The sequence below is a fragment of the Amblyraja radiata genome, chromosome 17 (genome assembly GCF_010909765.2).
Source record: "Amblyraja radiata isolate CabotCenter1 chromosome 17, sAmbRad1.1.pri, whole genome shotgun sequence".
Lineage (NCBI taxonomy): Eukaryota > Metazoa > Chordata > Chondrichthyes > Rajiformes > Rajidae > Amblyraja > Amblyraja radiata.
The window spans coordinates 35,469,562-35,497,033 of NC_045972.1; the positions used below are offsets into that span (position 1 = coordinate 35,469,562).

Below are 27,472 nucleotides of genomic sequence, written 5' to 3' on the forward strand. Positions count from 1 at the left end.
TGGTCTGGTGTTTGTCAGTGGGGTCATGGTCAAGGGTTAGGGGTGTCCAAGAGCTGATGCCTGGCCTCTCTCACTGCTCCCCCTCTGGATTTTCCTACTGGTGTTTAATTAAATCCAAGTTTTTCTTGCAAGAGAGGCTCTACTATATTATTCACAACATTCCAAAAGTATTCTGTGGCTCTTCACATTAAATTTTAAAACAGTCATTACCGTAAGCTCAGTGAAACTGCAGTCATGATACACAGCAAGCTTCTACATGTTAATTTTAATGATTGTGTCTGCAATATAATATAGTAAATCCCTAATAATCGTGTACTTGGTTTCAAATAGCAAAGGTTTGGCATCTGGATGCTAATTCCAGCACTTTTCTTGTGGTCCCTTTAAACTTACCAATTTGGTAGACAAATATACAACAGTAACACTTTAAAAAATGAATTAAAGCATGTCAGTATTAATTAGAACAGCATCCAGTAATCCAGAAAATCTGCAAGTCTATCTTCAAAATTCTAAAAGAGCTGGATTAACACTGTTTATTATGCTGACAAGGCGCGGGGCACAATTTCTCTATTGTCCTTCTGCACATGAGGTGCCTCTATTTTTTTTGCTGAGTTATAAAAAAAAGTGGTATTACCTCAGCACTGCATCGCGTAACTATCCAGACCAAGAACACAACTAATTCAAAACAGTTAAGTGTCATAGCTCAAATGGCAAATAAATTGAATGCAAAATAGAAAGCAAAGAATTTCTAAAATTACAGAATTTATTTTTGTTCAAACTGGGAGTAAATCATTTACCGAAGGACCCATTTCAAAGTAACTCAATTTGAAACATTTGCAGAGTTCAACTGCCTCAAGGTCATAAATCAAGCTAAAGGCATAAAAATAATCTCCAGATTTTAAATGGTATGAAAAACCCACAAAGTTAAAGGTGAATCCAGATGATACTGTGACCTCAAGAATGTCGAAACCCCACTTAAACCTGGTAATCTCAGTCACATTGAAGAAAAAAATATTTTTTTTTAGCTTAAGGGTAAATGCACTCTTACTTTCATTACTTACTATATAGTTATTTATGTCACTGAATTATACATTCACCTCAACAGCTGTTTCATCCTATTTTCATCGGACACTAGATTGAATACACCATTAACTTGATTTTGTAGAAGTTACAACACATTCCATTGTATAGTTGCCCTTAAAATCTTAAGACCACTGTCCAATAACAATGGTTGGCTCTTTTTACATAAAAATTCTAATGTACAATTAATTTAACTTGCCAATTAATTGCAATTAATTTATCCGGCCCACGTATTTTATAATTATGGAAGGCTCCACTGAACCTATTTTCCCTAATCCTTTAATCATATTATGCCAATTACCAAGATATTTTTTCAGTGATTGTGCGACTTTTTGCTGTACTTTTCATAGGGCAAACTTCTAAGAGTACCTCCACTTGTAAGAGTTTATATTTTTCATATTACTTTTCACCATGTTGTCTCACACGGCAAACATACTGTTTCACATCTGGCACTGCATTGAATCTGGAACCATCAATTTAATGTCTACAATCCATTTTCCTGTTTGAAATACTCCTTCATGTGGCATTATTACTGAACCAGTGAATATTCGTCAAGGGCTTCTTGCAAAGCAACATACTTCAACAGAAATCCCTGGGGTTTGCTATTACCCATATCATGTCAGAAAATCAATCCAAACCAATCCCATTCTCTGCATTTATATCGCTGTTAATATGCTTCACTTGTTGATTGCATTGGTGCTGCCTCTTGCACCCATGCAGAACTCACTGACTTCATCAACTTCACGACTAATTTCCATCCTGCATTCAAATTCACTTGGACCATCTCCGACATCTCCCTACTGTTTCTGGATCTCACCGTCTCCATCACAGGAGACAGACATCTACTACAAACCTAGTGACTCCCATAGCTATCTAGACTAGATAGAATTCCAAGATGGCGCCTACCTGCGGCGACATTTTGCCAGCAGCACAACAGGAAATCCTCAAATACAGTATTTCTGAACACACCTGCGTCAAGGAATCGGAAGAAAACATTGTTGTAAGTAGCGAGCTGCTAACGCATTTAAATGCTTTAGCTCTACTGCGAACTCCCGTTGATAGCGACGGTAAGGGAATCCCCGATCAGAGGGAAATCCCCGACCTCGCGGAGGCGCGCAGGTACAGTAAGTACTGTACCTGTAAACAACAGGGAGGCCTTCATGGAGTCTGGAATCGAGGCCGGCGGGCAGGATCTCCCAGCAGTAAAGGAGCTGGAGGTACCGACTGTAAGGGAATTCTCGATCTCTGGGGAATCCCCGACCTCGCGGAGACCTGCTAGTACTGTACCTTTAAACACCGAGGAGGACTTCATGGAGTACGGAAACGTGGTAGTTGGGCAGGACTACAAGTAGGACTGAAACGTAGAGGACTTCGGCCCCCTCTCCCAACTATCCTACTGGCCAACGTACAGTCACTAGAAAACAAAGTGGACGACTTAAGGGCAAGGCTGCTTTACCAAAGGGAGCTGAGGGAATGCTCTGTGTTCTGTTTCACAGAGACATGGCTCACCCCCAGCTCTCCAGACTCAGCGGTCCAGCCTGAAGGGTTCTCCATCCACCGTATGGACCGTACGCAGGCTTCTGGGAAAGGGAGAGGAGGGGGGCGTCAGCCTCATGGTCAACTCTGCGTGGTGCTCAGACGTGGCAGTCCTATCCAACTACTGCTCTCCATACCTCGAACATCTGGCGGTGAAGTGCCGTCCCTTCTACCTACCGAGGGAATTCTCCTCCATCATCCTGACCGTGGTCTACATCCCACCCCAGGCAGACGTCTGTCTGGCACTGGAGGAGCTGCACGTCGTGGTCAACAAACACCAGACGGCTTACCCCGAGGCGTTTACCACAATAACCGGGGACTTGAACAAAGCAAACCGTAAGAAATCGCTCCCTAACTTCCACCAACATGTCTCCTGCAGAACCAGAGGACCAAACACCCTCGACCACTGCTACATGACCAGCAAGGATGCCTATCGCTCTATCCCTCTCCCTCACTTCGGTAAATCCGACCATACTGCAGTGCTGCTTCTTCCTGGCTACAGGCAGCAATTGAAGAGCGTGCCCCCAGAGGTGAGGACTGTACAGAGCTAGTCGGGGGGGGGGGGGGGGGGGGGGGGGGGGGGGGCAGAGGAACAACTCTAGGACTGTTTGGAGTCTGTAGACTCCAAACACGAACACGAGGAAAGCTGCAGGCCCCGATGGCATCTCGGGGCGAGTACTCAAGTCCTGTGCTACGCAGCTAGCTCCAGTGCTCACTACAATATTCAACCTCTCCCTGGACAAGTCCGTGGTCCCTGCCTGCTTCAAAAAATCCATCATTGTACCGGTACCAAAAAATGCCTCCCCAGCCTGTCTGAATGACTACTGTCTGAATGACTTACCTCGGTAGTCATGAAATGCTTTGAGTGGCTGGTGAAGAAACACATATGCGCCTTCCTCCCTCGCAACATGGACCCGTTACAGTTCGCATACCGTCCGAACAGATCCACAGACGATGCGGTCTCCCAGGTTTTGCACACCGCTCTCTCATCTTGACAGCCAGAAGGGGGGCTACGTGAGGATGCTGTTCATAGACTTCAGTTCAGCCTTCAACACGATAGTCCCCACCAGACTGGCCGAGAAGCTACTGGAATTAGGGCTCAACACCCCCCTGTGTGCCTGGGCCCTGGACTTTCTCACCGCCAGGCCCCAGGTAATCAAGATGGGAGGGAATACATCGAAGTCCCTCACCCTGAGCACAGGATCGCTCCAGGGTTGCGTCCTCAGCCCCCTATTGTACTCCCTGTACACACATGACTGTGTGGCTAGGTTCAGCTCCAACTTAATAATCAAGTTTGCTGATGACACTGTGGTGGTGGGCCTGATCTCAGACAACGACGAGAAGGCTTACCGGGAGGAGGTGGCTGATCTAGCACTCTGGTGTCAGGACAACAGCCTCCTCTTGAATATCAAAAAAACTAAGGAGCTGATCGTGGACTTTAGGAGGGCACATAATCCGAGGACGTACACACCATTGAGGATAAATGGGGATACTGTGGATAGGGTGAGCTGTTTTAAATATCTGGGAGTCCAAATCTCTGAGGATATGACATGGACATCACACGCCGCAGCACTAGTGAGTAAAGCAAGGCAGCGTCTTTACCACCTCAGGAAATTCAGAGTGTCTCTGAGGATCCTCCAGTGCTTCTACTCAGCGGCTGTGGAAAGCATCTTGTCCGGAAATATTACCATCTGGTTTGGGAATTGCTCTGCCCAGGACCAGAAGGCTCTGCAGAGAGTAGTGCGTTCGGCCGAACGCACTATGGGAACTTCACTCGCCCCCCTGCAGGAACTATACATCAGGAGGTGCAACTCCAGAGCCAATAAAATCATGGGAGACCCCTTCCACCCTTGCAACGGACTGTTCCAGCTGCTATGGTCAGGCAAATGCCTCCGTTGTCATGCTGTGAGAACAGAGAGGTTGAGAAGGAGTTTCTTCCGAGATGCCATTAGGACTGTAAACTCCTATCTCACCAGGGACTAACTTTTACTGTACCACTCTACTGCTTTTTTTCAAAAAGTGCTGTTTTATTTCCTTTTTTCCTTCCGTCCACAATATGTAAAATAATATGTGATTCTGTTCCATTCTGTTTGTAGTTTGTTTGGTTGTTTGTTTGTTTGTCTTTTTGCACAAAGTCCGCGAGCATTGCCACTTTTCATTTCACTGCACATCTCGTATGTGTATGTGACGAATAAACTTGACTTGACTAGACTGGGCAATGTTCAGAGATTCGGCAACGGACCTGAATGAATACGCCACAGTCGCTACAGACTTCATAAAGAAATGTGTGGAGGATTGCATCCCAACAAAAACCTTCCGATTGTTTCCTAATCAGAAGCCTTGGATGAACCATGAGATCTGCATTCTTCTGCAGACCAGATCCCGGGCATTCAGGTCTGGTGATACTGAGGTCTACAAGAAGTCCAGATACGACCTTGGTAAGGCCATCAAAAAGGCCAAAAGGGACTTCTGCTCCAAGCTGGAGGATGTTGGATGTTCGGCAACTGTGGCAGGGTTTAAATGCTATCACCTCCTACAAGGCGAAATCAGGAGGCAGCTCAAATGTCAGCGAAGCATCACTCCCTGACGAGCTCAATGCGTTTTACGCACGCTTTGACATGGAGAATACTGATGTGCCTTCCAGAGCCCCCATTCACCGTGATGGCATTACGGTCACAGTCACAGAGTCCGACGTCAGAAGATCCTTCAGAGGGGTGAACCCTCGGAAAGCACCTGGACCTGATGGTATACCCGGGCGTGTCTTGAAAACCTGTGCGGACCAACTGGCTGGAGTTTTAACGGACATTTTCAACCTCTCTCTTCTGAGGTCTGAGGTTCCCATCTGCTTTAAAAGGGCATCAATAATACCTGTGCCCAAGAAGACCAAGGTGATGTGCCTCAATGACTATCGACCAGTGGCACTAATGTCTGTGGTGATGAAGTACTTTGAGAGGCTGATCATGGCGCAAATCAACTCATACCTCGACAAAATCCTGGACCCACTGCAGTTCGCCTACCGCCACAACAGATCAAGATACAAGATACATTTAATTGTCACATGTGCCAGATGGCACAGTGAAATTAAATTCCCATACAGCCATACAATAAAAATATCAACGGTGGATGCGATCTCACAGGCTCTCCACTCTGCTCAGGGCCACTTGGACAACAAAACTCATATGTCAGGCTGTTATTCATTGACTACAGCTCGGCATTTAATACTATAATCCTCTCCAAGCTGGTTACCAAGCTCTCAGATCTGGATCTCTGCGCATCCTTCTGCAATTGGATCCTCCACTTCCTCATTCACTGACCAGTCTGTCCGTATTGGTGGAAATGTGTCATCCTCGATAACAATCAGCACGGGAGCACCTCAAGGCTGCGTGCTCAGCCTCCTGCTGTACTCACTAGACTCATGACTGCGTAGCTGGACATAGTGCGAACTCCATCATCAAGTTCGCCGACGACACCACTGATGGGGACGAGTCAGAGTATAGAAGCAAGATCAACCGATTGACCAAATGGTGCCAGCTCAAAAACCTGGCTCTCCTCACCAGCAAAACCAAGAAACTAATTGTGGACTTTAGAAAGGGTAGGATGGGATCCCACAGTTCCGTTTATATCAACGGGTCGATGGTGGAAAGGGTCAAGAACTTCAAATTCCTGGGCGTTCATATTTCCGAAGATCTCTCCTGGTCCCAGAAAACTAATTATATCATAAAGAAAGCACATCAGCGCCTCTACTTCCTGAGAAGATTACGGAGATTCGGTATGTCAAAGAGGACTCTCTCGAACCTCTACAGGTGCACAGTAGATAGCATGCTGACCGGTTGCATCGTGGCTTGGTATGGCAACCTGAAACGTCCAGGAGCAGAAAAGGCTGCAAAAAGTCGTAACCACTGCCCAGTCCATCGTCGGTTCTGACCTCCCTACCATCGAGGGGATCTATCGCAGTCGCTGCCTCAAAAAGGCTGCCAGCATCATCAAGGACCCACACCATCCTGGCCACACACTCATCTCTCCGCTGCCATCGGGAGAAGGTACAGGAGCCTGAAATCTGCAACATCCAGATTCAGGAACAGCTTCTTTGCCACAGCAATCAGACTATTAGAAACAACTTCAAACAAACTATGAACTATAACAACCTATTGCACTTAATCGCTTTACTGATGTGTGTGTGTGTGTGTATATACATATGACTCTTGACTACACTTCATCCCACCCTGCTTCCTGTAAAGACTCTATCCCCTACTCCCAATTCTTCTGTCTACGTTGCATCTGCGCCCGGGATGACGTTTTACATACTAAATCATCAGAGATGTCCTCATACTATTTTGGAAACGGGGGTTCCCCTCTTCCATTATAGATGAGGCTCTCACTAGGATCCCCTCGATATCCCGCAGCTCCGCTCTTGCTCTCCCTCCCCCCATTCGCAACAATTCGCAGAGTCCCCCTTGTCCTCACCTTCCACACCATCAGCCGTCGCATACAACATATAATCCTCCAACACTTTTGCCACCTCCAACAGGATCCCACTACTGGCCACATCTTCCCATCTCCACCCCTTTCTGCTTTCCGCAGAGACCGTTCCCTCCGCAACTCCCTGGTCAACTCGTCCCTTCCCACCCAAACCACATCCTCCCTAGGTACATTCCCCTGCAACCGCAGGAGATGTAACACTTGTCCCTTTACCTCCCCACTCGACTCCATGCAGGGACCCCGACAGAGGGGGGAGAGGGGGGGAGAAGAAGGAGTGGACACACTTTTAAGAAGCCAGACAACTTTTTAATAAGCCAGAGATACACAGCTGTGAAGTTTAGCGGGTATTTAACATTACCGGTCGGTTTTCCTTGGTTCTGAAAACGCGTGCTTACTTTTTTTTTCTTCCCATGAGCCAATGAAAATGCCCGGTCAGCAAATGAGATTAACTAAAACTACCTACGGCTACCTTGACTACCTACAACGACATGGCGACCCCACTACCACTGCACCTACGACTACAAAAATATCGATTTTCTCCATGGCGACCATACTGAGGCCGCGACTAGTTCCCAGAATGCAGGAACTTTTCTCGACCATGGAGGAGACTCACCAGAGACCACCAGCGAACATGTGGCGACCATGTGGCGAGCACAGAGTCTCCTGCACTCGCCTAAAAAGTCGCCTAAGTGGGACAGGCCCTTAAGAGAGCAGTCAGATGTATCACTTGTTAAATCAGTGAAATGATAATCTTCAATAGTTTCTCAGTCCAATTTCACACAACTATTTGCCAATTAACCAAGAATCTTTCCCTACCATTCCGACTGCACACTCACGCTCGACAAGATCAGACATTAGTTTCCACATACCAGAGACTGAACTCTCACTACTTGGCTGAACCTCTCCATTGTCTAATCTGTTACAATGCAACAATGATTATATGTTGGGAAGATTATATACACTGTCTCCTCCTGCACCTATTTTCTATGTTTCATGATTGCCACAATCTCAATTAATTGCCAGCCACCTAGAGTCAGATTATTCAACTTTTGTGCTGATCCACAGGCAAGCTTGACCACATATTCATTGTATTATTATTATTATTATTATTATTATTATATCAAATACATTGAAAAGCATCAGTATAACACAGTTCTCTAAAACATTCTATTCAAGTCTTGTTAGTCTACCACTCATGTTGCATCTAACAAGTTCTTACCTTGCCTTGATCACGTTCAAAATCCACGTACTCTCTTGTGGGTGTTTGCCTCTGCTCGCCATGCCAATTTGCCGGAAAAAACTGCAGAGATAGATTTGTTCCAGTCGCCACAAAAGCCTTTCAGAAAAATCAATACAAAATGTATCAGAGGAAAGGATTTTAAATAAATTATGCATTTTTTTTTTTTTTAAACATCAGTACTACGTCTCAAGGTTAGTATCAGCCAGACAGCACTGTGTAAGTCAGACTCTGGAACTGTACAAAACATAGACTCAATCAATTCTTATCAAGTGTACAGTTACAGGTATCGAATTCTGCTACAACACGCAGCCCAGAAAAGGTCGATATTATAGGACATGGCATTAGTCAATATTCCAGCCATCAATCATAGTATTGTCACTTTTCAGAACTGTGCACTTTCAAAAATATGATTTTTCTTTCTCTTAACAAAAACTAACTGTGAATTAGGAATTAACATCACTATAAAATGAATCATGATAATTTGTATATCTTTCATTTAAAATATTTAAATATTATACGACGGTTTGCATAACGCAAATATCAAGTTGACTGACCTACATTACGTGTAGTAACAGTGACTTGGTGGGGAGGGGGGGTATGGAAATAGATGGAAGATGCGTGCGTGTGAAGGCAGTTGGCAGTCAGAATTGGAAAGAAGAAACAAATACCATAGAAGAGGATCAAATGAGCCAACTGAGTGAAGAAATCAAATTTTTGAATCTTTTTGACAAAATTATTAATTCTGTATCCAGTGTTCAATTTTAAGTAGTTTAACCCAGAATTAATTTTGCTCAGTTAGAGCATGTAGACAGTACAATTTTATCCCCTTAATGCATCAACATAAACATTAATCAAAAAGATGTAATTAACTTTTAAAGCAAGCCAAGAAATTGTAAAATAAAATGAAGAAACTACGAGAAAATATTTTGTTATTCCCGCAAACCAGCAAGTCCAGTAATTTAGTTTTTAAAAAGAACCGATACGAAGCAACATCACCTGCATTATCAGAAGATACCTGCCAATTGATTTGTAAAAAGTTAGATCATTTTCCAAATACACCAGATCACCAGTGTAGACTGGTTGGATATTACCAATCAGAATTTCCTTGACTTTCAGATTACAGCTATGAAAGGTAGTAGCAATGGACCACTGATTTACACAACGATCAATAAATGGATCCAAAGTAATTCTGATATTGTTGAGGATCTGCATGGTTGAGTAATGAAATGTAGCCTGGACCAATAAAAATAACTTAAAAAAATTAGGCTTAAAAATCTTTCAAGCAATTGTGCGTGTTTTAATCAGGAAGGTGGAGCATGGATCAAGCGATACCGGTTGTATATAAGTCAACAGGACTGCTCAAAGTTTCTCAACCAAATCTCAATCACAGATATACCAGGTTTTATTTTAGATTCCAGTTTTGTGATTGCATAATTAGAGGCAGCCTATCGTACAAAATACCCAACAATGCAAGATTTTTTTTTTTTTTTTAAAGTATGGTACTAGAATAGGCGACACACTTGCAGGGTGATTGTTTTTGCAGAAACCCTTGTTGGGAAATTCATGCACAAACATTAAGTGAGAACTGACAGCACAGATGCCTTCCACAGAAGCTTATTAGCACTCATTGTGAATGTCAAATGTGACTAAAGAGAAAACAATCACCAACATTCCAATGAAGAAATCAGAAATGTGAAATGGAGTTGTGTGTTTTACACATGCATGATCAGTGAAAGCATCTTTTAATCTAGTAATGTCAGTGACTGAACATTTTGATTGTTATCAATACTTATTTTACATAAGTAACAGGTATTTTTAGGCCGCATGCCTTGATTTTCACAACAGAATCAAGGCAACCTCTAATCCTTCCACTGTTAATGGTCTTACCAGAACATTAAAAGGCATTATTGATATCAAGCTCTCTCATCAAGATTTGACTTAGCCCATGAATTTCTCTTAAAAGTACAAACAAAATGGCATGCACTTCACAAACATTCCCTTCTGGTGCAAACGCATAATAGATTACCTGGGAAAAGAATCCTCTCATGTAACCTTCTCCCCTCAAAAACCTTTCAAATTTATCTGGTTACTAAAATATCTGCCTCGTGTTAAAACAAAGCCTTATTGAAAGCTGAATGGAAATTAAATTTTGATGTGCAGATTCGCAAATGTTAACTAACAACGATGAAAGAGCATGAAGGCTACATGTTGTGCAATGCAAGTAATTTAAAAAACATAGTCTCTCCAATTATTTTTCTGCTTGAGGGAAGCAAACATTCCCAGGAGAAAATGAAAAATTCTGGCAGCTTCAAACGTAATTCATATTGTCAGATCAGTCAGGGAAAGAAAGACTAATACCCAGTATCTTTTTTTTGCTAGTTTCATCCTACAAAGTAATTAATTTAGTCTGATTCATTGTATTGAGTTGACTCTAGCTACATTCCATCATACAGTTTTGTTTCCAGTCTTCCAGAAAAGTGTGTGTGTGTGTGTGTGTATACAATAATATATACACACATAGAAACGTCCCGTTGTGCAGATGGGCAAAAGCTCGCCTGATCTTGATTTTCAGTATGTGTAATATATATATTTTGTTTGAGTGCGCCTTTAGGGAGGTTGCATGGCAGTCGGGTCACGACCCATGACCCGTACTGTTGCACGCTAATTGGAGTACACGTGATGAACTGCAGGTAAGCACTCACCATTGTTTCCAGCGTAGCGGGTCCGTTAAAACCCGCCGAAATTGTCAATTTTTGCGCTGTAAATAATTATGGAAATCTGGATAAGCGTGAGAGACATTTAGTCTACTTCAGAATTCCAAAAGTGAGGAGAAATGATGGTAGATAGAAGTGAGAACTGAAGGGACAACAACAGCCAAAGTGCTTGGCGAACATTGGCCGTTTGCTCACTGCATTTCATCAACAGTAAGGCATTATTTGTGTTTTTTCTTGATTCCTTTGGCATCTAAATAGTTTCAGAAGTGATGGATCTGGCTGTAAAATGTTAAAATCGCCCATGGTTCTCAAGTGGGTTTTTACATACAAAAAGAAAACGACTCTGAAGCAAAATTTACAGCCAGATTTATCACTTCTGAGACTTTTTAGATACCAATCAAGAAAAAACACAAATAATGCCTTACTGTTGATGAAATGCAGTGAGCAAACGGCCAATGATAATTCCCAATATTTTCAATTCTGATATCTGGACTGCCAATGTTCACCAAGCACTTTAGCTGTTGTTGTCCCTTCAGTTCTCGCTTCTCTTTACCTTCATTTCGCTTCACTTTTGGAATTCTGAAGTTGGGTACATGTCTCTCACGCTTACCCCGATTTCCACAATTTTTTACAGCGCAAAAATCCAACATTTTGGCGTTTTTTAACAGGTAGGAAAGTACGCGTCTCGTGTATTAACATATACCGGAAGCTGCGATGTCCTCCAGATGGAGTGAGCGGCTCCGTGCGTCAAGCCCTATGACCCAGTGACCTTACGTGCAACCCCCCTATAATGCTGCGGAAAGCAAGATTTTAGGGTACCTCACCGTGCTTGCGCAGATGACAATAAACTCGTTTTGACTTGAACGGATGCCTCGTACTGAATGCATACTAAAAGTTACAGTCAATCAGGAGTCCTTAGGATTATTCTTAACGTCATCTTTAAGTTGTCAAGAAGCATCATTGAAAAAGCGATGAACTCGAAATAAAATTGCAGTAAGTAATACACATGATCAGTGGAGTCAAATCAAGTATTCAACTCCACCTGCATCATGGCACGCTTTTAGGTAGAAAGGGATGCCACATAAAATGTTGATCTGGGTTTTTGCGTTTACGTGCTGGTTAAGTGCACAGACGCGAGCTACACTTACTATTTCTCCGTGCAGAAACAATTAAATCAATGTCAGCCTGGCGTCTGACTAAGGAGCTTGCTCGTTCAAGCCGCTTTGGTCCACCGTGCAGAATCTAAACGTCAAGAAGGAAATGAGGAAGGCTCTGATGACTTACGATTTCAGACCTGCCGTCCCTGCAGGCATTTTGAAACCGCATCTGTCTCTCATCGTGCGGCCGATCGCGGAAACCTGTGTATTTAATCTGTTAACAGAAAGCAAAAAAGTCAAACTCTCATCAGAAGAACGAGCAAAGAAACACCCCCGTCCCGCCAGCAGAGGAGAAAGTCTCTCCGCAGCCAGCCAGGATATCCGGGGAGAACTTTGAATTTACAAGTTGTAGGAAGCAAAGATCAGGATCTTTGGGGGGAAGCCCACGGTCCCGGGACACGAGGTTGAGGTGGACAACTCCCAGTCTATTTTACTCAACTTCCAGGAGATGACCAGCGCCTCTGACGCAACAGCCGGCGGATCGGCTGCAGCTGGTCACCATGTGTCCGCCCGCCCGCCCGCCGGCTGCCGCACAAACCCTCTCTCCTTCCCAACTTGCCGCCCGCCCCACGCTCGGCTCTCACCTCACACTCCCGGCTGAGTTTGCGGAAGAACTCCTCGTTCTCGAACTTGCTCCTCTGATCGGGGACAACCCGCGGCATCTTTCCCGAGCCTCTGCCTGTGTGTGTGTGTGTGTGTGTGTGTGTCTCCGGCGGGCTGTCTGTCTGTCTGTCTGTCCGCACTCGCGCTGCCCTCCTCGCCGCTCGCGAGCTCCTCAGGCAGATGTTCCCTGTCCCGCCGCCTCGCACTCACTGGCCCTCTAACGGACTCCTACCGCTCACTAACTTCCTCCTGTCTCGCGGCGCCTCTTCGCCAACCCTCCTCCCCCTCCTCCTAACCCCCTCCCTTCTCGAGCACTCACTTCCTCTCGAGTAATTGCACTTCTTTCTTACTCACACTGCACCATTCACTGCCGGCAGCGGCGCGCAGGCGCACTGGGCCCTCTCCCGTTCCAACCGCCTTCAGGACCTCCCTTCCAGTGCGTAGGCGCGTCGTTTCCCCGTTCAAACCAACAGCGCTCGAGGAGTTTCGTCCTGGCCCAGGGCAGAGCAGCGGTGGCGGCGGCGGCGGCGGCGGCTCCCTCTGTGGAAACGGGGCCGCTATTGTGGCACCGAACAGAATCAGCCGAGGTCGGCAGGTTTTTCTTGTTGATCTCTTCCCTAACACACTACGGGACAATAATTTCCTGAACTAACTGCCGTCCCCAAACAGCTGTCAGAATTGTACAGTTCAGACCAAAGATACTAGAGGAGCCTCTAGTCTATAATCTTTGGTTCAGACAGTGAAGTCGATCGAAGGGGGACTGGAGTATCCATGTGCCGAGCAGGCATATGGATTCACGCTAGTATTGAACCCATAGTCCCCGTTTACACGATACACATCTGATTTTTTTTTCTGTTTGTTTGGCAGGATGTTTGTTTTTTCTTCATTGACTACTTGAAAAGAACACGTCACTGCCTATAAAATGCATTAGGGCGACACTCACTGCCTGGCTCGCGTTGCCTAAAACCGTATCTTTTTCTCTAAATTGCTCGTTCCTGCAATATCCAGACATTTGATCATTTTATAATGACTACATGAACATTAGCTTACGCCCGATCTCAGGTTTGGATGATGTATCCAAACTCAAACCTTTCAAGTGCCATGCTCCAACTTTTTTTTAATCGATTTATTCATTTTTTAGGATCTGAGCGACACTTGAAAGGATGCTCAACGGCTAACTGCCGAATTTGATTTGCTAGCCCTTTTGAAAATCAACAACATTGGTGGGTCTGGGGTCACATATAGGTCAAACCAGATACGTTTGGCCGTTTTTTATCCCCTGGTCCAGCTCTTGGGCACCCAAGGACAAGGTCTTCTCATGGAATTTGTGGATTGCCATATGCTTGGAAAAATTCCAGGTGTGCCAGTATTATCCAAGGTAGCCCCAAATCTCCCATCCAAAATCTTTTATCTAAAATTGCAAGTATCTTAATTCTCACTAGGCAAATCCATAGCCACAACCTCTGCCAGCAAACCTATATGAGCTCCTGCCATGATATTTTTATTTTTGAGTTCTCATCCTTATTCTCCTTTCTTTGTAACTTTCGCCACCATAATGTATCCCTGTGATACAGCAGTTTGGGTAACAGGAATTTACCCTTATGGAATTCACAAATCTACCAAAAACATTTGCGGTACAGAATTTAAAAAATGACAGAATTTATAGTCAGTATGAAGAAGGGTTTTGGCCCGCAACGTTGCCTATTTCCTTCGCTCCACAGATGCTGCCTCACCCGCTGAGTTTTTCCAGCACTTTTGTATACCATTGGGGGAGCAGCACCTAATATACCACTTGGGCAGTTTGCACCCTAGCGGCATTAACATTGACTTCTCCAATTCCAGGTAGCCCTTGCCGTCTCCTCCCCTTCTCAGATCTACCTCAGCCCTCTGGCTCCTTCTCTTCCTTTCTCCTTTCTTCTCCCCTTCTCAGATCTACCTCAGCCCTCTGGCTCCTTCTCTTCCTTTCTCCTTTCTTCTCCCCGCCCCCCCCCCCCCCCCCCCCACCCTACATCAGTCTGAAGAAGGGTTTCGGCCCGCAACGTTGCCTATTTCCTTCGCTCCATAGATGCTGCCTCACCCGCTGAGTTTCTCCAGCACTTTTGTCTACCTCCAATACTTTTATCAAACAAAGTTACACCCGTTTCTACTTCATGAAAACAGCGTGACTTTCACTTCTGCCTACAGTACATTCAGAGCTCCCTTGCCCTAAAGACCGCATGCTTGCAGGAAGATTACTGTTGAGAATATTACTTCTGGTAGGAATATATCTCCACTTCAGAATATGTTTATCAAGTTAATAATATCAGCAACTGGGCAGCACCAATAATGGAGAAAAACAGATTTTATGTTTATTTTAATAACTCCATACCAAAAACTCATTCACAGCTACTTATTCCATCAAGTCCATAAACATTAGATAACATCTAAACAAATTAAAATTCTATTCCCTATACTCTGAAGCAGTTTTGTCATCCAGAATGAAGATCTATCTGCAACAAAAGTGCTGTATGTCATTAAATTCCTTATTTGCGCAGTGAGTTATTATTATTTGGAATGTACTGCCTGAAATGGCATTGGAAGAACATTCAACAGCAAATTTCAAATAAAGAATTGTGCAAATATTTATTAGGTATATTATTTCAAATATGTTATGGCAATTCGTCAGATCATGGGGAAGATTTGTGTAATTTTCCAAACACTGGAGCCCTCAGGTTTGTTGGTTGAATGAATGCCAGTGCAAATTTGGCCCAGGAAGTGGGAAGTATTTATGTTGCCAAAGCAAACTGGGTTATCTTCTTAGTTTCTTATGACAGAACAACCCTGGTTCGGCCCCAGTATTGTGTCTGATTGTGGACACAACAATTTCAAAAAAATGTCAAAGCTAACATTAAGGTAGAGAATGATGCCAGAGTAATAGACTTAAGTTAAATGGAACATCATTGTTCTTAGAATATAAGGTGAGATTTGATAAATATGTTCAAAAACGTGAAGGCTTTGATTGATAAACTAAGAAGTACCTATTTCTGGTATCAAAATATATCAATAACTTGTGACCACAGATTTAAGATGATGAAGATAAGAATCTGAGACTTATTTGACTGCTTTATTGTAATCTGGGTTGTATTGCCTCAAAAAGCAGTAGAAGAAAATGTTTACAATAAATTTCAAAGTTTAATATATGCATAAATATTTGTTAGGTAAATACTTCGTGATTATGGAAAACGGGCCGATGAATGGGACTAATTAAATAGCTTGCTAATATGATATGCCAAATCACATCATTCTGCAATGAGTCATCCAATGATTGCAACGATATCTAACGACTTTCATCTCTTGCCGATCAGATATACTTACATATCTAAACAGGTGAATTTATAGTAACTGAAAAGATCTTAGAACTCACAAAGTGGGCAGGTGATTGGGTAAAATTACAAGGAGCCTCATTCAGTATTTTCATGAGTTTTGTGTTTCACTTATGAAAATAGGTAATTAGTTTATTTTTTTCATACAAAGCTATAAGCTCTAAGACGTGCCACGTGCTTCCCAAAGCCGTCAATCTACTATTGGAGTGAGTAATAAGTGCCACCTGAGCACAGTTATACTGTTCAGCAAATTGTGATTCCATTCTGATATATTTATCTCCTATTGTATAGTGCATTGTATATTATGTATGATATACATTGTTTGAATAATATAGTGTTCTATTCTATTTTATCCTATATATTCGATCATTGCACATTTATATTTAATGCAATGGAATGTCCACTCCATTATACCTCATATTATATATGAATTGACTGGATTGTCCACACAATACTCAACTAACTGATGTCACCCAAAATCTCAAAAACCTCTGCATTGTAAATATAAGAATTCGCCTGGTTATGATTTATTTCTTTGCATGGAAACAGCAAAAGTCTCTTGTTTTAATTATAAATGTAGTTTTGATGTTTATCAGCTTTGCATTTATTCTAAAAATCCCAAAATGATTCCAATATTGGTGTGGTCAGGGTTTGTGGGGCAATTTGAGAGGATGATGAATGAGCTGACAATAGGAACAAGTACTGAAGGTGAGATGATGATTAATATGGCTCCAGTGATCAATACCCAGACAGACTAGCGGGCCTGCACTCAAACCTTTCAAATCGATCCAGTCATTAAGTAACAGGCACTACAGTACAATAATACCAGTTGCTAGATCAACCAGGAGGAAATGTGGGGGGAGTGTTTTGTGTAGCCTTGGTCTCCTTATAATTATAATCAATTCAACTGGTTCCTATTTGGATTGAAACATGGGAAAATAAGCAGCAATACTAACACATGCTAGCATGTTATGTGTCAGCTCTGAGTGTTCTTCTTTTCATACAAATAGTTTCACGGTGAAACATTTCATTCTGGTTCATGCTCCTTTGGCAGTTACTTGTGCTCATACCTTCTAAACTTACACATCTGTTAAAAGAGTGCATGTAACTGGCCATCAGTAAATCAAATAAACCCTGTCGGATAATATTTAGGGCAATGAGCATGCAATTGCTGCAGTGAATTTTTCTCCAGGTACAGGAATTAACAGGCTGATCTCGTGTGTAAAGGATGGAGGGCGATGATTGAGTTACAGTGAGAAAAGGACGCGATAACAGGATGGATGGATGAACTGATGTTTCACAAAGAGCACGTTCTTTACCTGAACTGTGCACAGCTGATGTTGGTGCCCAGAGCTGGAGTCCACAGACCGGACCTACTCAGACATTGTCGCCAGAGCAGCAGTGATCTGCTATCTTGATTACTTCACTTCTATGAATGAAATGTCAAACCTGCAGTGTACACTGTTGGATGCCACTGGTCATAGCCATACATATCCATGTGCAAGTTACAGGTCCTGGAAGGAAAATCACAAACCTTGTGATCAACTCAATAAGTCCCTGATCTCAGTTAGCAATTAGTTTTCCTATGATATTCATATGATAGCATAAGAAAAAAACTTTGATTGATAGAATTTCTGGGTTTGTCCTTTTACACAGTTGGCAGAACAGTCATTGGAGGCAAAATGCTCTGAATCAATCCGGAGCCAAGACATTTGTGGAATGTTCAAAGGTCTCCTAAACGATTTGAGTCTGCCTGATTGCCCTAAAGTAGGTTTGAGTGAAATTATAAAAATGTGAATTGCATTCATTAATTACTTCAGCAGGGCAATTGCACAAAACAAGATTAGTATTGAACTGAGAGATTACTGAGCACTGGTTAATACATCTGTTTGGTTGTGCATGCTGGTGTGTGTCTGCAATCAGAGTATAGTGGTTAAGAGAAGTACTAAAATTAAGAGAGAAATGAATAGGAAACAAAAAGAGACGAAGGGACATCCGGTGATGCTGATTTAAGAAGCAGATTTTCACATTAAGTCTAAACTAAGTCAACAAATGTTGATGGAGGTTAACCTGGGTAAGATATGAAAACCAGTTCAGCAGTTGTATTGAATCTTTGACCGTTTTGCAGGGTAATACATTTGCACAGAGCCAAAAAGTAGTGAATGCTTTATTCTAAATGAAATTAATCATAGTCAAACAGCATGGAATCAGGCTTTTCGGCCCAATTCATCATTGCTGACTATTTAAGCTATACAGATAGGACTTGATTTTAATTAGAACCATTGAAAAAAGTAAGAGAAGTCTATTTGGCCCTTTGAGCCTGCTCCACAAGTCAAATACTTGTATCTCAATACCATATTCTTATTCTCTTCCCTCAGTATTTAATGTTATTTGTGTCTAGAAATCTATCAATCCCTTCTTGACTACATACAATGATTTGGTCTCCACCATCCTCCCTGGTAAATAATTTCTTAGGTTCATCCCCTCTGAGTTCAGAAATTTCACATCTCAGTCCTATCGTATTTTGTTTCAGACTGCCCAGCCATGAGAAACATCCTGCCAACATCCAACCCAGTCAGAATTATGTTTTAAAACTCTACCTCAGGCGCCGAGTTTTCAGTTTGTATACATTGCATGATATACCACACAACACTCATTGACATACTCTTCAGTCGGTCTCTTGCAGGATAAGGAAGACCTCTGCCAAAAGCCCTCCTTTCCTTCCTCCTCCCTCCTTGCAGTTGCCCCTGCTGCAAGTTTCCACTCTTTATTCTCCCAGATGTGATGAATTCCAGCAGGAAAGTCTGCCAGGCTTTAAAGTAATAGAATGCACATTCACAGCACAAAGTTGGTGGTTGACCATTTACTATTTCTAATCGTCCATTCCCATTGTTAGTTCCCACTACACATTCATATGAAGACTGGAAGAAGAAGAGGATGAGAGTGGAGAGTCACTCAACGCAGACTCACAACGACAGCTGTCTTCATGCCAGGCAACGCCAAAAAGAACAGACAAGTGGATGTGTCAAAATTATTTGAACTGGGTAATGTTCTTGTATTATCCTATTACATCCATCCCCTCCTGAACATTCATTTTTTAAATCACTCACAGTTGCAAGGTTATTTTAGCCACTGCACAATCCTACACATCATCTTCATTTAGCAACCAGCCATTGCTACCTTCACACTGCAGCCATATTGCAACTATGAATGTCTCTGCCACATTTACTGAGCTGAAAATGGACAGCAACCACCTTCCACATAAATAGCAGGAAGGTCACAATTATGTTCGGTCTCTGTCAGGCATTGCAACTTTATTTAAAACCAAAATATTGGGGGGTTTTTAATGTGCAGTTACCACTTGGTGTTTTATTTCAATATTGATAATCGCAGTGTTTCTTTAATCAATGTTTCTGATACTTGGTCACAATCTTGGGACTGCCTGACAAGCATTACCTGGGGTGGAGATGCTTGCCTCATATTTCCGATCAAACATCATACCTCAGCAGTCAGCATCCAGATTGTAAGGATTTGAACCAAAACAAATTTCAATTGGGTAGCAATTGCTTTCAGCCTCTGAATGAGCAAAGGAGACAAAGGAGCTATTCTACTCCTCTGATGAAAGTTTGCAGAGCTTTGATGTGTTTTCCCTCCATTAGAGCTGCTCCAGTGACTCAAAGCAACCATTGAGGTATCAATGCTTTGTAGTTGCCCAGCCTTACTTGACCCCTTAACACTACAGCAGCCTGTGTGGACTTATTAGCGATACAGTATGGAAATAAGCCCTTTGGTTCATGCCGATCATCGATCACTAGTTCTCTGTTATCCCACTTTTTCATCCATTCCCTCTACACTAGGGGAAATTTACAGAGGCCAGTCAGCCTTCAAAGCATCATGTCTTTGGCATGTGAGAAGAAACCAGAGCACTTGGAGAAAACGCACACGGTCACAGGAAGAATAAACAAACATCACATAGACAGAACCCCAAAGTCAGGATTTAATCTACAGTGCCCTCCATAATGTTTGGGACAAAGACCCATCATTTATATATTTGCCTCTGTACTCCACAATTTGAGATTTGTAATCGAAAAAATCACATGTGGTTAAAGTGCACATTGTCAGATTTTAACAAAGACAATTTTTATGCATTTTGGTTTCACCATGTAGAAATTACAGCTGTGTTCATACATAGTCCCCCCATTTCAGGGCACCATAATGTTTGGGACACATGGCTCACAGATGTTTGTAATTGCTCAGGTGTGTAATAATTGCCTCCTTAATGCATGTATAAGAGAGCTCTCAGCACCTAGTCTTTCCTCCAGTCTTTCCATCACCTTTGGAAACTTTTATTGTTGTTTATCAACACGAGGACCAAAGTTGTGCCAATGTCAAAGAAACCATTATGAGACTGAGAAATAAGAATAAAACTGTTAGAGACATCAGTCAAACCTTAGGCTTACCAAAATCAACTGTTTGGAACATCATTAAGAAGAAAGGGAGAACTTACTAATCGCAAATGGACCTCCACAGATGATGACAGAAGAATTCTCTCTATAATAAAGAAAAATGCCCAAACACCTGTCCGACTGATCAGAAACACTCTTCAGGAGTCAGATGTGGATTTGTCAATGACCACTGTCCGCAGAAGACTTTATGAGCAGAAATACAGAGGTGACACTGCAAGATGCAAACCACTGGTTAGCTGCAAAAATAGGATGGCCGGGTTACAGTTTTCGAAGAAGTACTTAAAAGAGCAACCACAGTTCTGGAAAAAGGTCTTGTGGACATATGAGACAAAGATTAACTTATATCAGAGTGATGGCAAGAGCAAAGTATGGAAGAGAGAAGGAACTGCCCAAGATCCAAAGCATATCACCTCATCTGTGAAACACGGTGGTGGGGGTGTTATGGCCTGGGCATGTACGGCTGCTGAAGGTCATTTATCTTCATTGATGATACAACTGTTGATGGTAGGAGCATAATGAATTCTGAAGTGTATAGACACATCTTATCTGCTCAAGTTCAAACAAATGCCTCAAAACTCATTTCCGGCAGTTCATTCTACAGCAAGACAATGATCCCAAACATACTGCTAAAGCAACAAAGGAGTTTTTCAAAGCTAAAAAATGGTCCATTCTTGAGTGGCCAAGTCAATCACCCGATCTGAACACAATTGAGCATGCCTTTTATATGCTGAAGAAAAAACTGAAGGGGATTAGCCCCACAAACAAGCATAAGCTAAAGATGACTGCAATACAGGCCTGGCAGAGCATCATCAGAGAAGACACACAGCAACTGGCGATGTCCATTGCAGTCAAGCAGTCACTGCATGCAAAGGATATGCAACAAAATACTAAACATGACTACTTTCATTTACATTACATTGCTGTGTCCCAAACATTATGGTGCCCTGAAATGGGGGGGGGGGGGGGGGGGGACGGACTATGTACAGCTGTAATTTCTACATGGTGAAACCAAAATGTGTAAAACTGGCCTTTATTAAAATCTGACAATGTGATTTTTTTCTATTACAAATCTCAAATTGTGGAGTGCAGAGGGAAAAAAATAAATGATGGGTCTTTGTCCCAAACATTATGGAGGGCACTGTAGGTCTCCGAAGCTGTGAGGTAGCAGCTCTACCAACTGTGCCAATGTGCTGCCATAATAGCTCCCTTGTCTCCTTTTCCTAGTTCAGGGATTTGACCCCTATGGAGCCCATAGCTCTGTTTCTCAAGGGAACTGCACCCAATGCAGGCTGCAACTTCTTCCTAAGAAATATGGCATGATGAGGAGAAATGGCTCCCAGCCTATGTTGTAAGGATCAGTTGTAAATTGCAGGAAAAGTACATTTGAAAACTCAATCATTACCTTGCTCCTGCTGCATCATATAATGAGATAATTCTGCTTGGGATCATTTCACTCACTTATCTTTGCATCTTGTTTCCATGGTGCAGCATGTCCCGTGTAGGCGGTAAGGACTGAGAGACCTACTTGGGATTCTTTGCTTCATGGATACATATGGCAAGCACCAAGACTGACAGAGCACTCCCCTGACTGAAGAAGGGTTTCGGCCCGAAACGTCGCCTATTTCCTTCGCTCCATAGATGCTGCTGCACCCGCTGAGTTCCTCCAGCAATTTTGTGTACCTTCGATATTCCAGCATCTGCAGTTCCCTTTTGAACACTCCCCTGACATTAGTCTGAAGAAGGGTCTTGAAACATCACCCATTCCTTCTCTCCACAGATGCTGCCTGTCCCGCTGAGTTACTCAACATTTTGTGTCTATCTTCAATTTGAACCAGTAGCTGCAGTTCCTTCCTACACATTTTGTCTACACTGCAAAATCTCCTCAAGGCATGTCTACTTTGAAGATGTTCTCCTCTCTCCAACGAGAGTTCAGCAACGTCATCTCTCACTGCGCCCCCTCTGTGTTTCCTCCTGCTCTCTGATTACATTTTCCTTGAGCTCCATTCCCTTTGTCCTGTTTTCACACCTTACGCTTCATTATCTATACACTTCCTTATCTCTGTACTGCCCACTCCCCTGACATCAGTCCGAAGAAGGGTCTCAACCCAAAACATCACCCATTCCTTCTCTCCAGAAAAGTTGAGTTACTCCAGCATTTTGTGTCTTATCTTCAAGGCAACTTGAATTCAGGTCTTGACCAGGAGTGACATCTGCTGGCCAGTTATTGTGTTGCTATCCATTGGCCCAGATGACCTTCGAGTTAAGATTTGGAATCATGAAATTTCTGCTAATTTGAGGAATCCTAGAATAGCTAATTCTACTTCTTAAGCCCCTTTTGAACTCAGCTATGCCTTGTTTCCCATGCTCCCTTTCAAACACAACTCCTTCACTCATCTCTTCCCACCCAACCTGCAACTTTTTCCTGCAGATGCAATCTGTAACTTTTTCCTGCAGTGCTCACACCTCCTCCCTCACTTTCATCCAGGAACCCCAGCAACTTTTCCGGACTTCATCTATTGTATACGGTGATCCCGATTTGACCTCCAAGACTGTACAGGCTAGACAACCGTTTTGCTGAACATGTGCTCTGCCAAGGCCCTCTGGAGCTTTCGGTTGCTAATCATTTTAGCTCCCCTTCCCATTCCCACATTGACCTTTCTGTCCTAGGCCACCTCCATTTTCAGAATTAGGCTACACGCAAACTGGAGAAATGCCATCACATATTCTGCTTGGGAAGCTCACAACCCAATGGTACGAACATCACATTATCCAATTTCAAGTAATATTCCCCCCTATATCCCATCTCTTTATCCCGCCTTCTCCATCCCCCCCCCCTCCCCCCACTTCAGTGTTCACACATTTCTCCCAAAATCTCCCAGTCCCCTGGATACCCTTTGTATTCTCATCTCCCATCCCCCTCCCTTTAGCTTAACATTTCACTCTTCCACTTCTCTCCTTGTCAGACGCCCCATTGTTTCCTTTTCATCTCCAGGCTTTGTCACATATATTACCCATCTGCCAACCAACCCCTCCTCCCCCTCCCTTTTATCCACCTGCCACTTGCCAGGTTTTGTCCCACTTCCACCTTACGTTTCCAGCTTTCTCCCTACTACTAAACAAATGCTGCTCGACCTGCTGAGATCCTCCAACATTTTGTGGTTTGCTCCCTTCAAACATACTGGTTTCACTGGAAAGAACACATTATTTTACCGTGTAACATTTTGGGAAAACGCGTATTAAATGTGTGACCAAGACACAGGAGATTGCAGATGCTGGAATCTTGAGTAAAAACAAACTGCTGCAGGAACTCAGCAGGTCAGGCGGCATCTGTGGAGGGAAATGGACAGACAAAGTTTCATATTGGCTTTTTCTGATGGAGTAGAGAGGGCTGGTGGAAAGGAGAAAGTGGTGGAGCAACGGCTAGCAAGAGATAGGTGGATCCTGGTGAAGAGGGGGTCAATTGTCAGAGGAATCAGGTGTGTGAAAGAAGAGTAGAGATAATAGCATTGAATGGTGAAAAGTGAAGACAAAAGTGTGCAGATGGTGGAATGTGATAAGAAAGTGAGGCGCCGGGAATGGGAGGGGGGGGGGGGGGGAGAGAAATGGGGGACCCCGAGTAGGGAGGGTGGGACAAGGAAATGGGTGAACAAGGATAGAAAGGAAAAAAAGGTGTGTGTGCAGGCGGAGGTGGGACTGGGTAGATGAGATATGTTGGGGGGGGGGGGGGGGGTTCCTGACACTGGAATTAAATGTGTGATGTCTGTTGGAGAATGAATAGAATAGCATCCGATAGACTGGCAAATCTACTAGCCTGGCTAGAATTTTCAACATGCCAGATTAATGGGCTTTTAGTATCATTTTCTTTACTAGGAAGCAAATACTGACAAAGAAAACCAGTACAGGGACAGGTGGGCAAATTCAGCCATGTGCGGCTAACACAATCAGTTTCAACAATCTTGAATTCCAGACCTTGATGAAACCTATTGTGTACAGTAAATTTAAGGTCGGGTGCAAATAAAGACAGAAAGCAAATAGAATATTAATTGGTTTAAAGAGAGAGCTAGAATGTAGAGACGTCCATTCTGGGTTATTGCAGGATTTGGTTACCGAGAATAGTTCCTAACAGTTAACGGCAGAACTGGGCCTGGTGTTCCCACTCAGCAGATGATGACTCCGTAGGTAGGTTGTCCCATGAGAACAGAAAAAATAGTGATTTTACTGCAGATGAGGTTTAAAATGCTTTTGGTGGCTTTAAAAAGGGCATCACAAAATGGACATCAATTAGTTAAAATGGAATTCAGTCTTCCTGGGTTTGATGTGGCAAAATTCCAGCTAGTGGCAAGACCTGTCATCTGCAGCCCCACAGCAGTAGGAAAATCCATCTAGCTGGTTGTCCAAATACTTATTGGCTTGTATGGGCATAACACAAATTGGGCATTGGTAACCTGGGGACAACCTGTAATTGTTTTGCTGCACTCTACATCTTCACAGTGAGCCACATCTGCCTGGTGTTCTTGCCATGACAACTTCAGATGCCTGAGGTGATCTAAGACTGTGCAGCACAGTTTCACCTGGATGTTACAGAGGCTCTAAAGGATTAGATGATGAGCAGATATTTCATAAACTATATTTATAATCACAAGAGTTTTGACTTTCAGCTGATTTTATTGTTTAGGATTTTGAAAGGTCTTGATGGGGAAAGAAAATGTTTTCCACTGATTGGCGAGTCTATGACATAGGATAATTGAAATCAGAACCAGGCCTTTCAGCAGGAGGTTAGGAAGCACTTCTTACTAAAATGGAGGATAAAATAACTTTCCTATGAAAAGCAGTGGTTGGGCAATTCATGGGATGAAAATCAAAAAGCTGCAGATGCCGGACATCCAAAAAAAAAACCAGGAACTCCTGCAAACTGTCAGCAGTTCAGGTGGCATCTGAACTGACAAAGAGCCTTCAACCAGAAACTCTGCTTCTCTCTCCTCAGATGGGGTGTTAAAACATGGCTTCAGATCTGGTTTATTGAGGCTGGGAGTTTTAATTCGTTATTCTCTCCATTTTCTTGGTGAAGGATCAAGGCTTATTTTTTGGGTGGCGACATGGAATTTCTGATGCATGCAATCACATGACCAACTTTGATACCAGGTTACTAAAGCAGCAGTGTAGTGAAGGGGGTGGGTGAATTAACTTATATACTGGAATATTGTGCAGATGTCTGAATTCCCTATCCAAGGTAGTATATACTTACAATTGAGGGAGTGCAGTGATAGTTCACCAGGTTGATTCTCAGGATGCAGGGTTCGCCATTTGGGGAGAGATTAAGCCAACTTGGCCTACACTCTCCAGAATTTAGAAATTAATAGTTAAAGTATTGTATCGAGTATAATATTCCTTTGTGGTACTGTGGAGTTCTGGCACTGTATTACAGGATGGATGTGGAGGCTTTGGAGAAGGTGCAGAAGATGTTTACCAGAATGCTGCCTGGATTGCAGGGTATTAGGTATAAAGTAGAAGTTGGACAAACTTCTTCCTTATCAATCCCTCCCAGTGCCTTACTTGTTTGAATAACATCTTCACAGATTCTTCTGAGTTCACATAGTGTTGGCTAAAATTACTCACTCCCACACTTCCCAGGAATATATATAGTGAATCTACATACACCAAGACAGATTTATGTTTTCTTAGATAAGGAGATTAGAAACCATTCACGCTACTCCACGTGCGATTTTATAGAACACCAAGACTGTCCTATTTTTGTAGCCCTATTTATTATAAATAAAACCCAATAAATCTCATTATTCAAGTTAAATAGGCAACTAACTTCCCATAATCTGCCCATCTTGCCCGATATCTGAATCTGTTAAAGTGGGCATGTTTAGTTTTGCATTTAATGTGATACAAAGCATCCCACCCCTTTTAAAAAAATGTAGTCTAATATCATTTCCTGGGATTGTGTGGGTAACAGCTAGTATTCTACTGAAACATAATTTTCATAATTTTAAATATAATAATTCTTCATTCCTGGACCTGGTCAGATTTTGACATAAAGGCATTGCACATACTGTAATATCTTTACAGGGAAACCATTGCAAGTTTTTGGAGGGTGGTTTAAGTTTTTTAAGAAATATATTACTTCCAAGACCAATTCAGGGCTCTTTGTATCCTTCCAAAAGTCCACCGTGACAATACTGATTACCTTTCCAGGACTGTCCCTTTAATAGTATTAATTCCCTTGTCCCTAATCAATTGCTATGTCCATAGAGCTACACAGAGATATAGCATGGAAACAGATCCTTTAGTCCACCATCCATGGCAACCATCAACCACCCATTTAAATTAATCCTATATTAATTCAATTTTTTATTTTCTCCAGATTTTTATCATCTCCTCTCATATTTTACCACTTACCTACACTAGGGACAATTCATAGTGGCCAATTAACCTACCAATCTGCACGTCTTCGGGATGTGGGAGGAAACTGAGGCACTCAGAGAAAACACATGTGGTCCCAGGGAAAACATGCAAACTCCACCCAAACAGCACCCAAGATCAGAATGAACTTGAGTCTCAGGCAATGTGAGGCAGCAGCTTTACCAGCGGTGTCACAATGCCGCCTTTTTCTTACATAGTTTACATCCATTAATTCTCATTGCCAGGGACAGTTCTGGCTCACATTAACCATCACTGTTTTGGAGATCAGGTGGGTGAATCAATGTTTTTTTGGGAAACATTTGAGATCAATTGGTTTTAATTGACAGTCTTACATTATCTGTAAAGCACTGGAAATGTCGGATGGCGTATTCCCATTGCAGAATTTATGGAGTCTGCTGAAACTTAACTC

The 27,472-nt window shown here is 42.8% G+C and overlaps 1 protein-coding gene across 3 annotated transcripts in view; it reads right to left on the reverse strand.

The window, feature by feature from the left end:
* cbfb (core-binding factor subunit beta) overlaps positions 1-13,153 on the reverse strand; it is a 65,297-nt gene extending 52,144 nt beyond the window's left edge. Inside the window, exons 1-4 of one of the 3 annotated variants that reach the window (XM_033036140.1) lie at positions 12,949-13,142; positions 12,788-12,905; positions 12,331-12,417; positions 8,312-8,428 (exon numbers count right to left, since the gene is read on the reverse strand). In XM_033036140.1, coding sequence (XP_032892031.1) covers positions 8,312-8,428; positions 12,331-12,417; positions 12,788-12,865 — 282 coding nt within the window. In that variant the 5' untranslated portion in view covers positions 12,866-12,905; positions 12,949-13,142. Of the gene's footprint in view, positions 1-8,311; positions 8,429-12,330; positions 12,418-12,787 lie in introns of all 3 variants that reach the window. The other 2 variants (XM_033036141.1, XM_033036139.1) reach the window with 2 other exon arrangements.
* Positions 13,154-27,472: the final 14,319 nt, after the last annotated feature.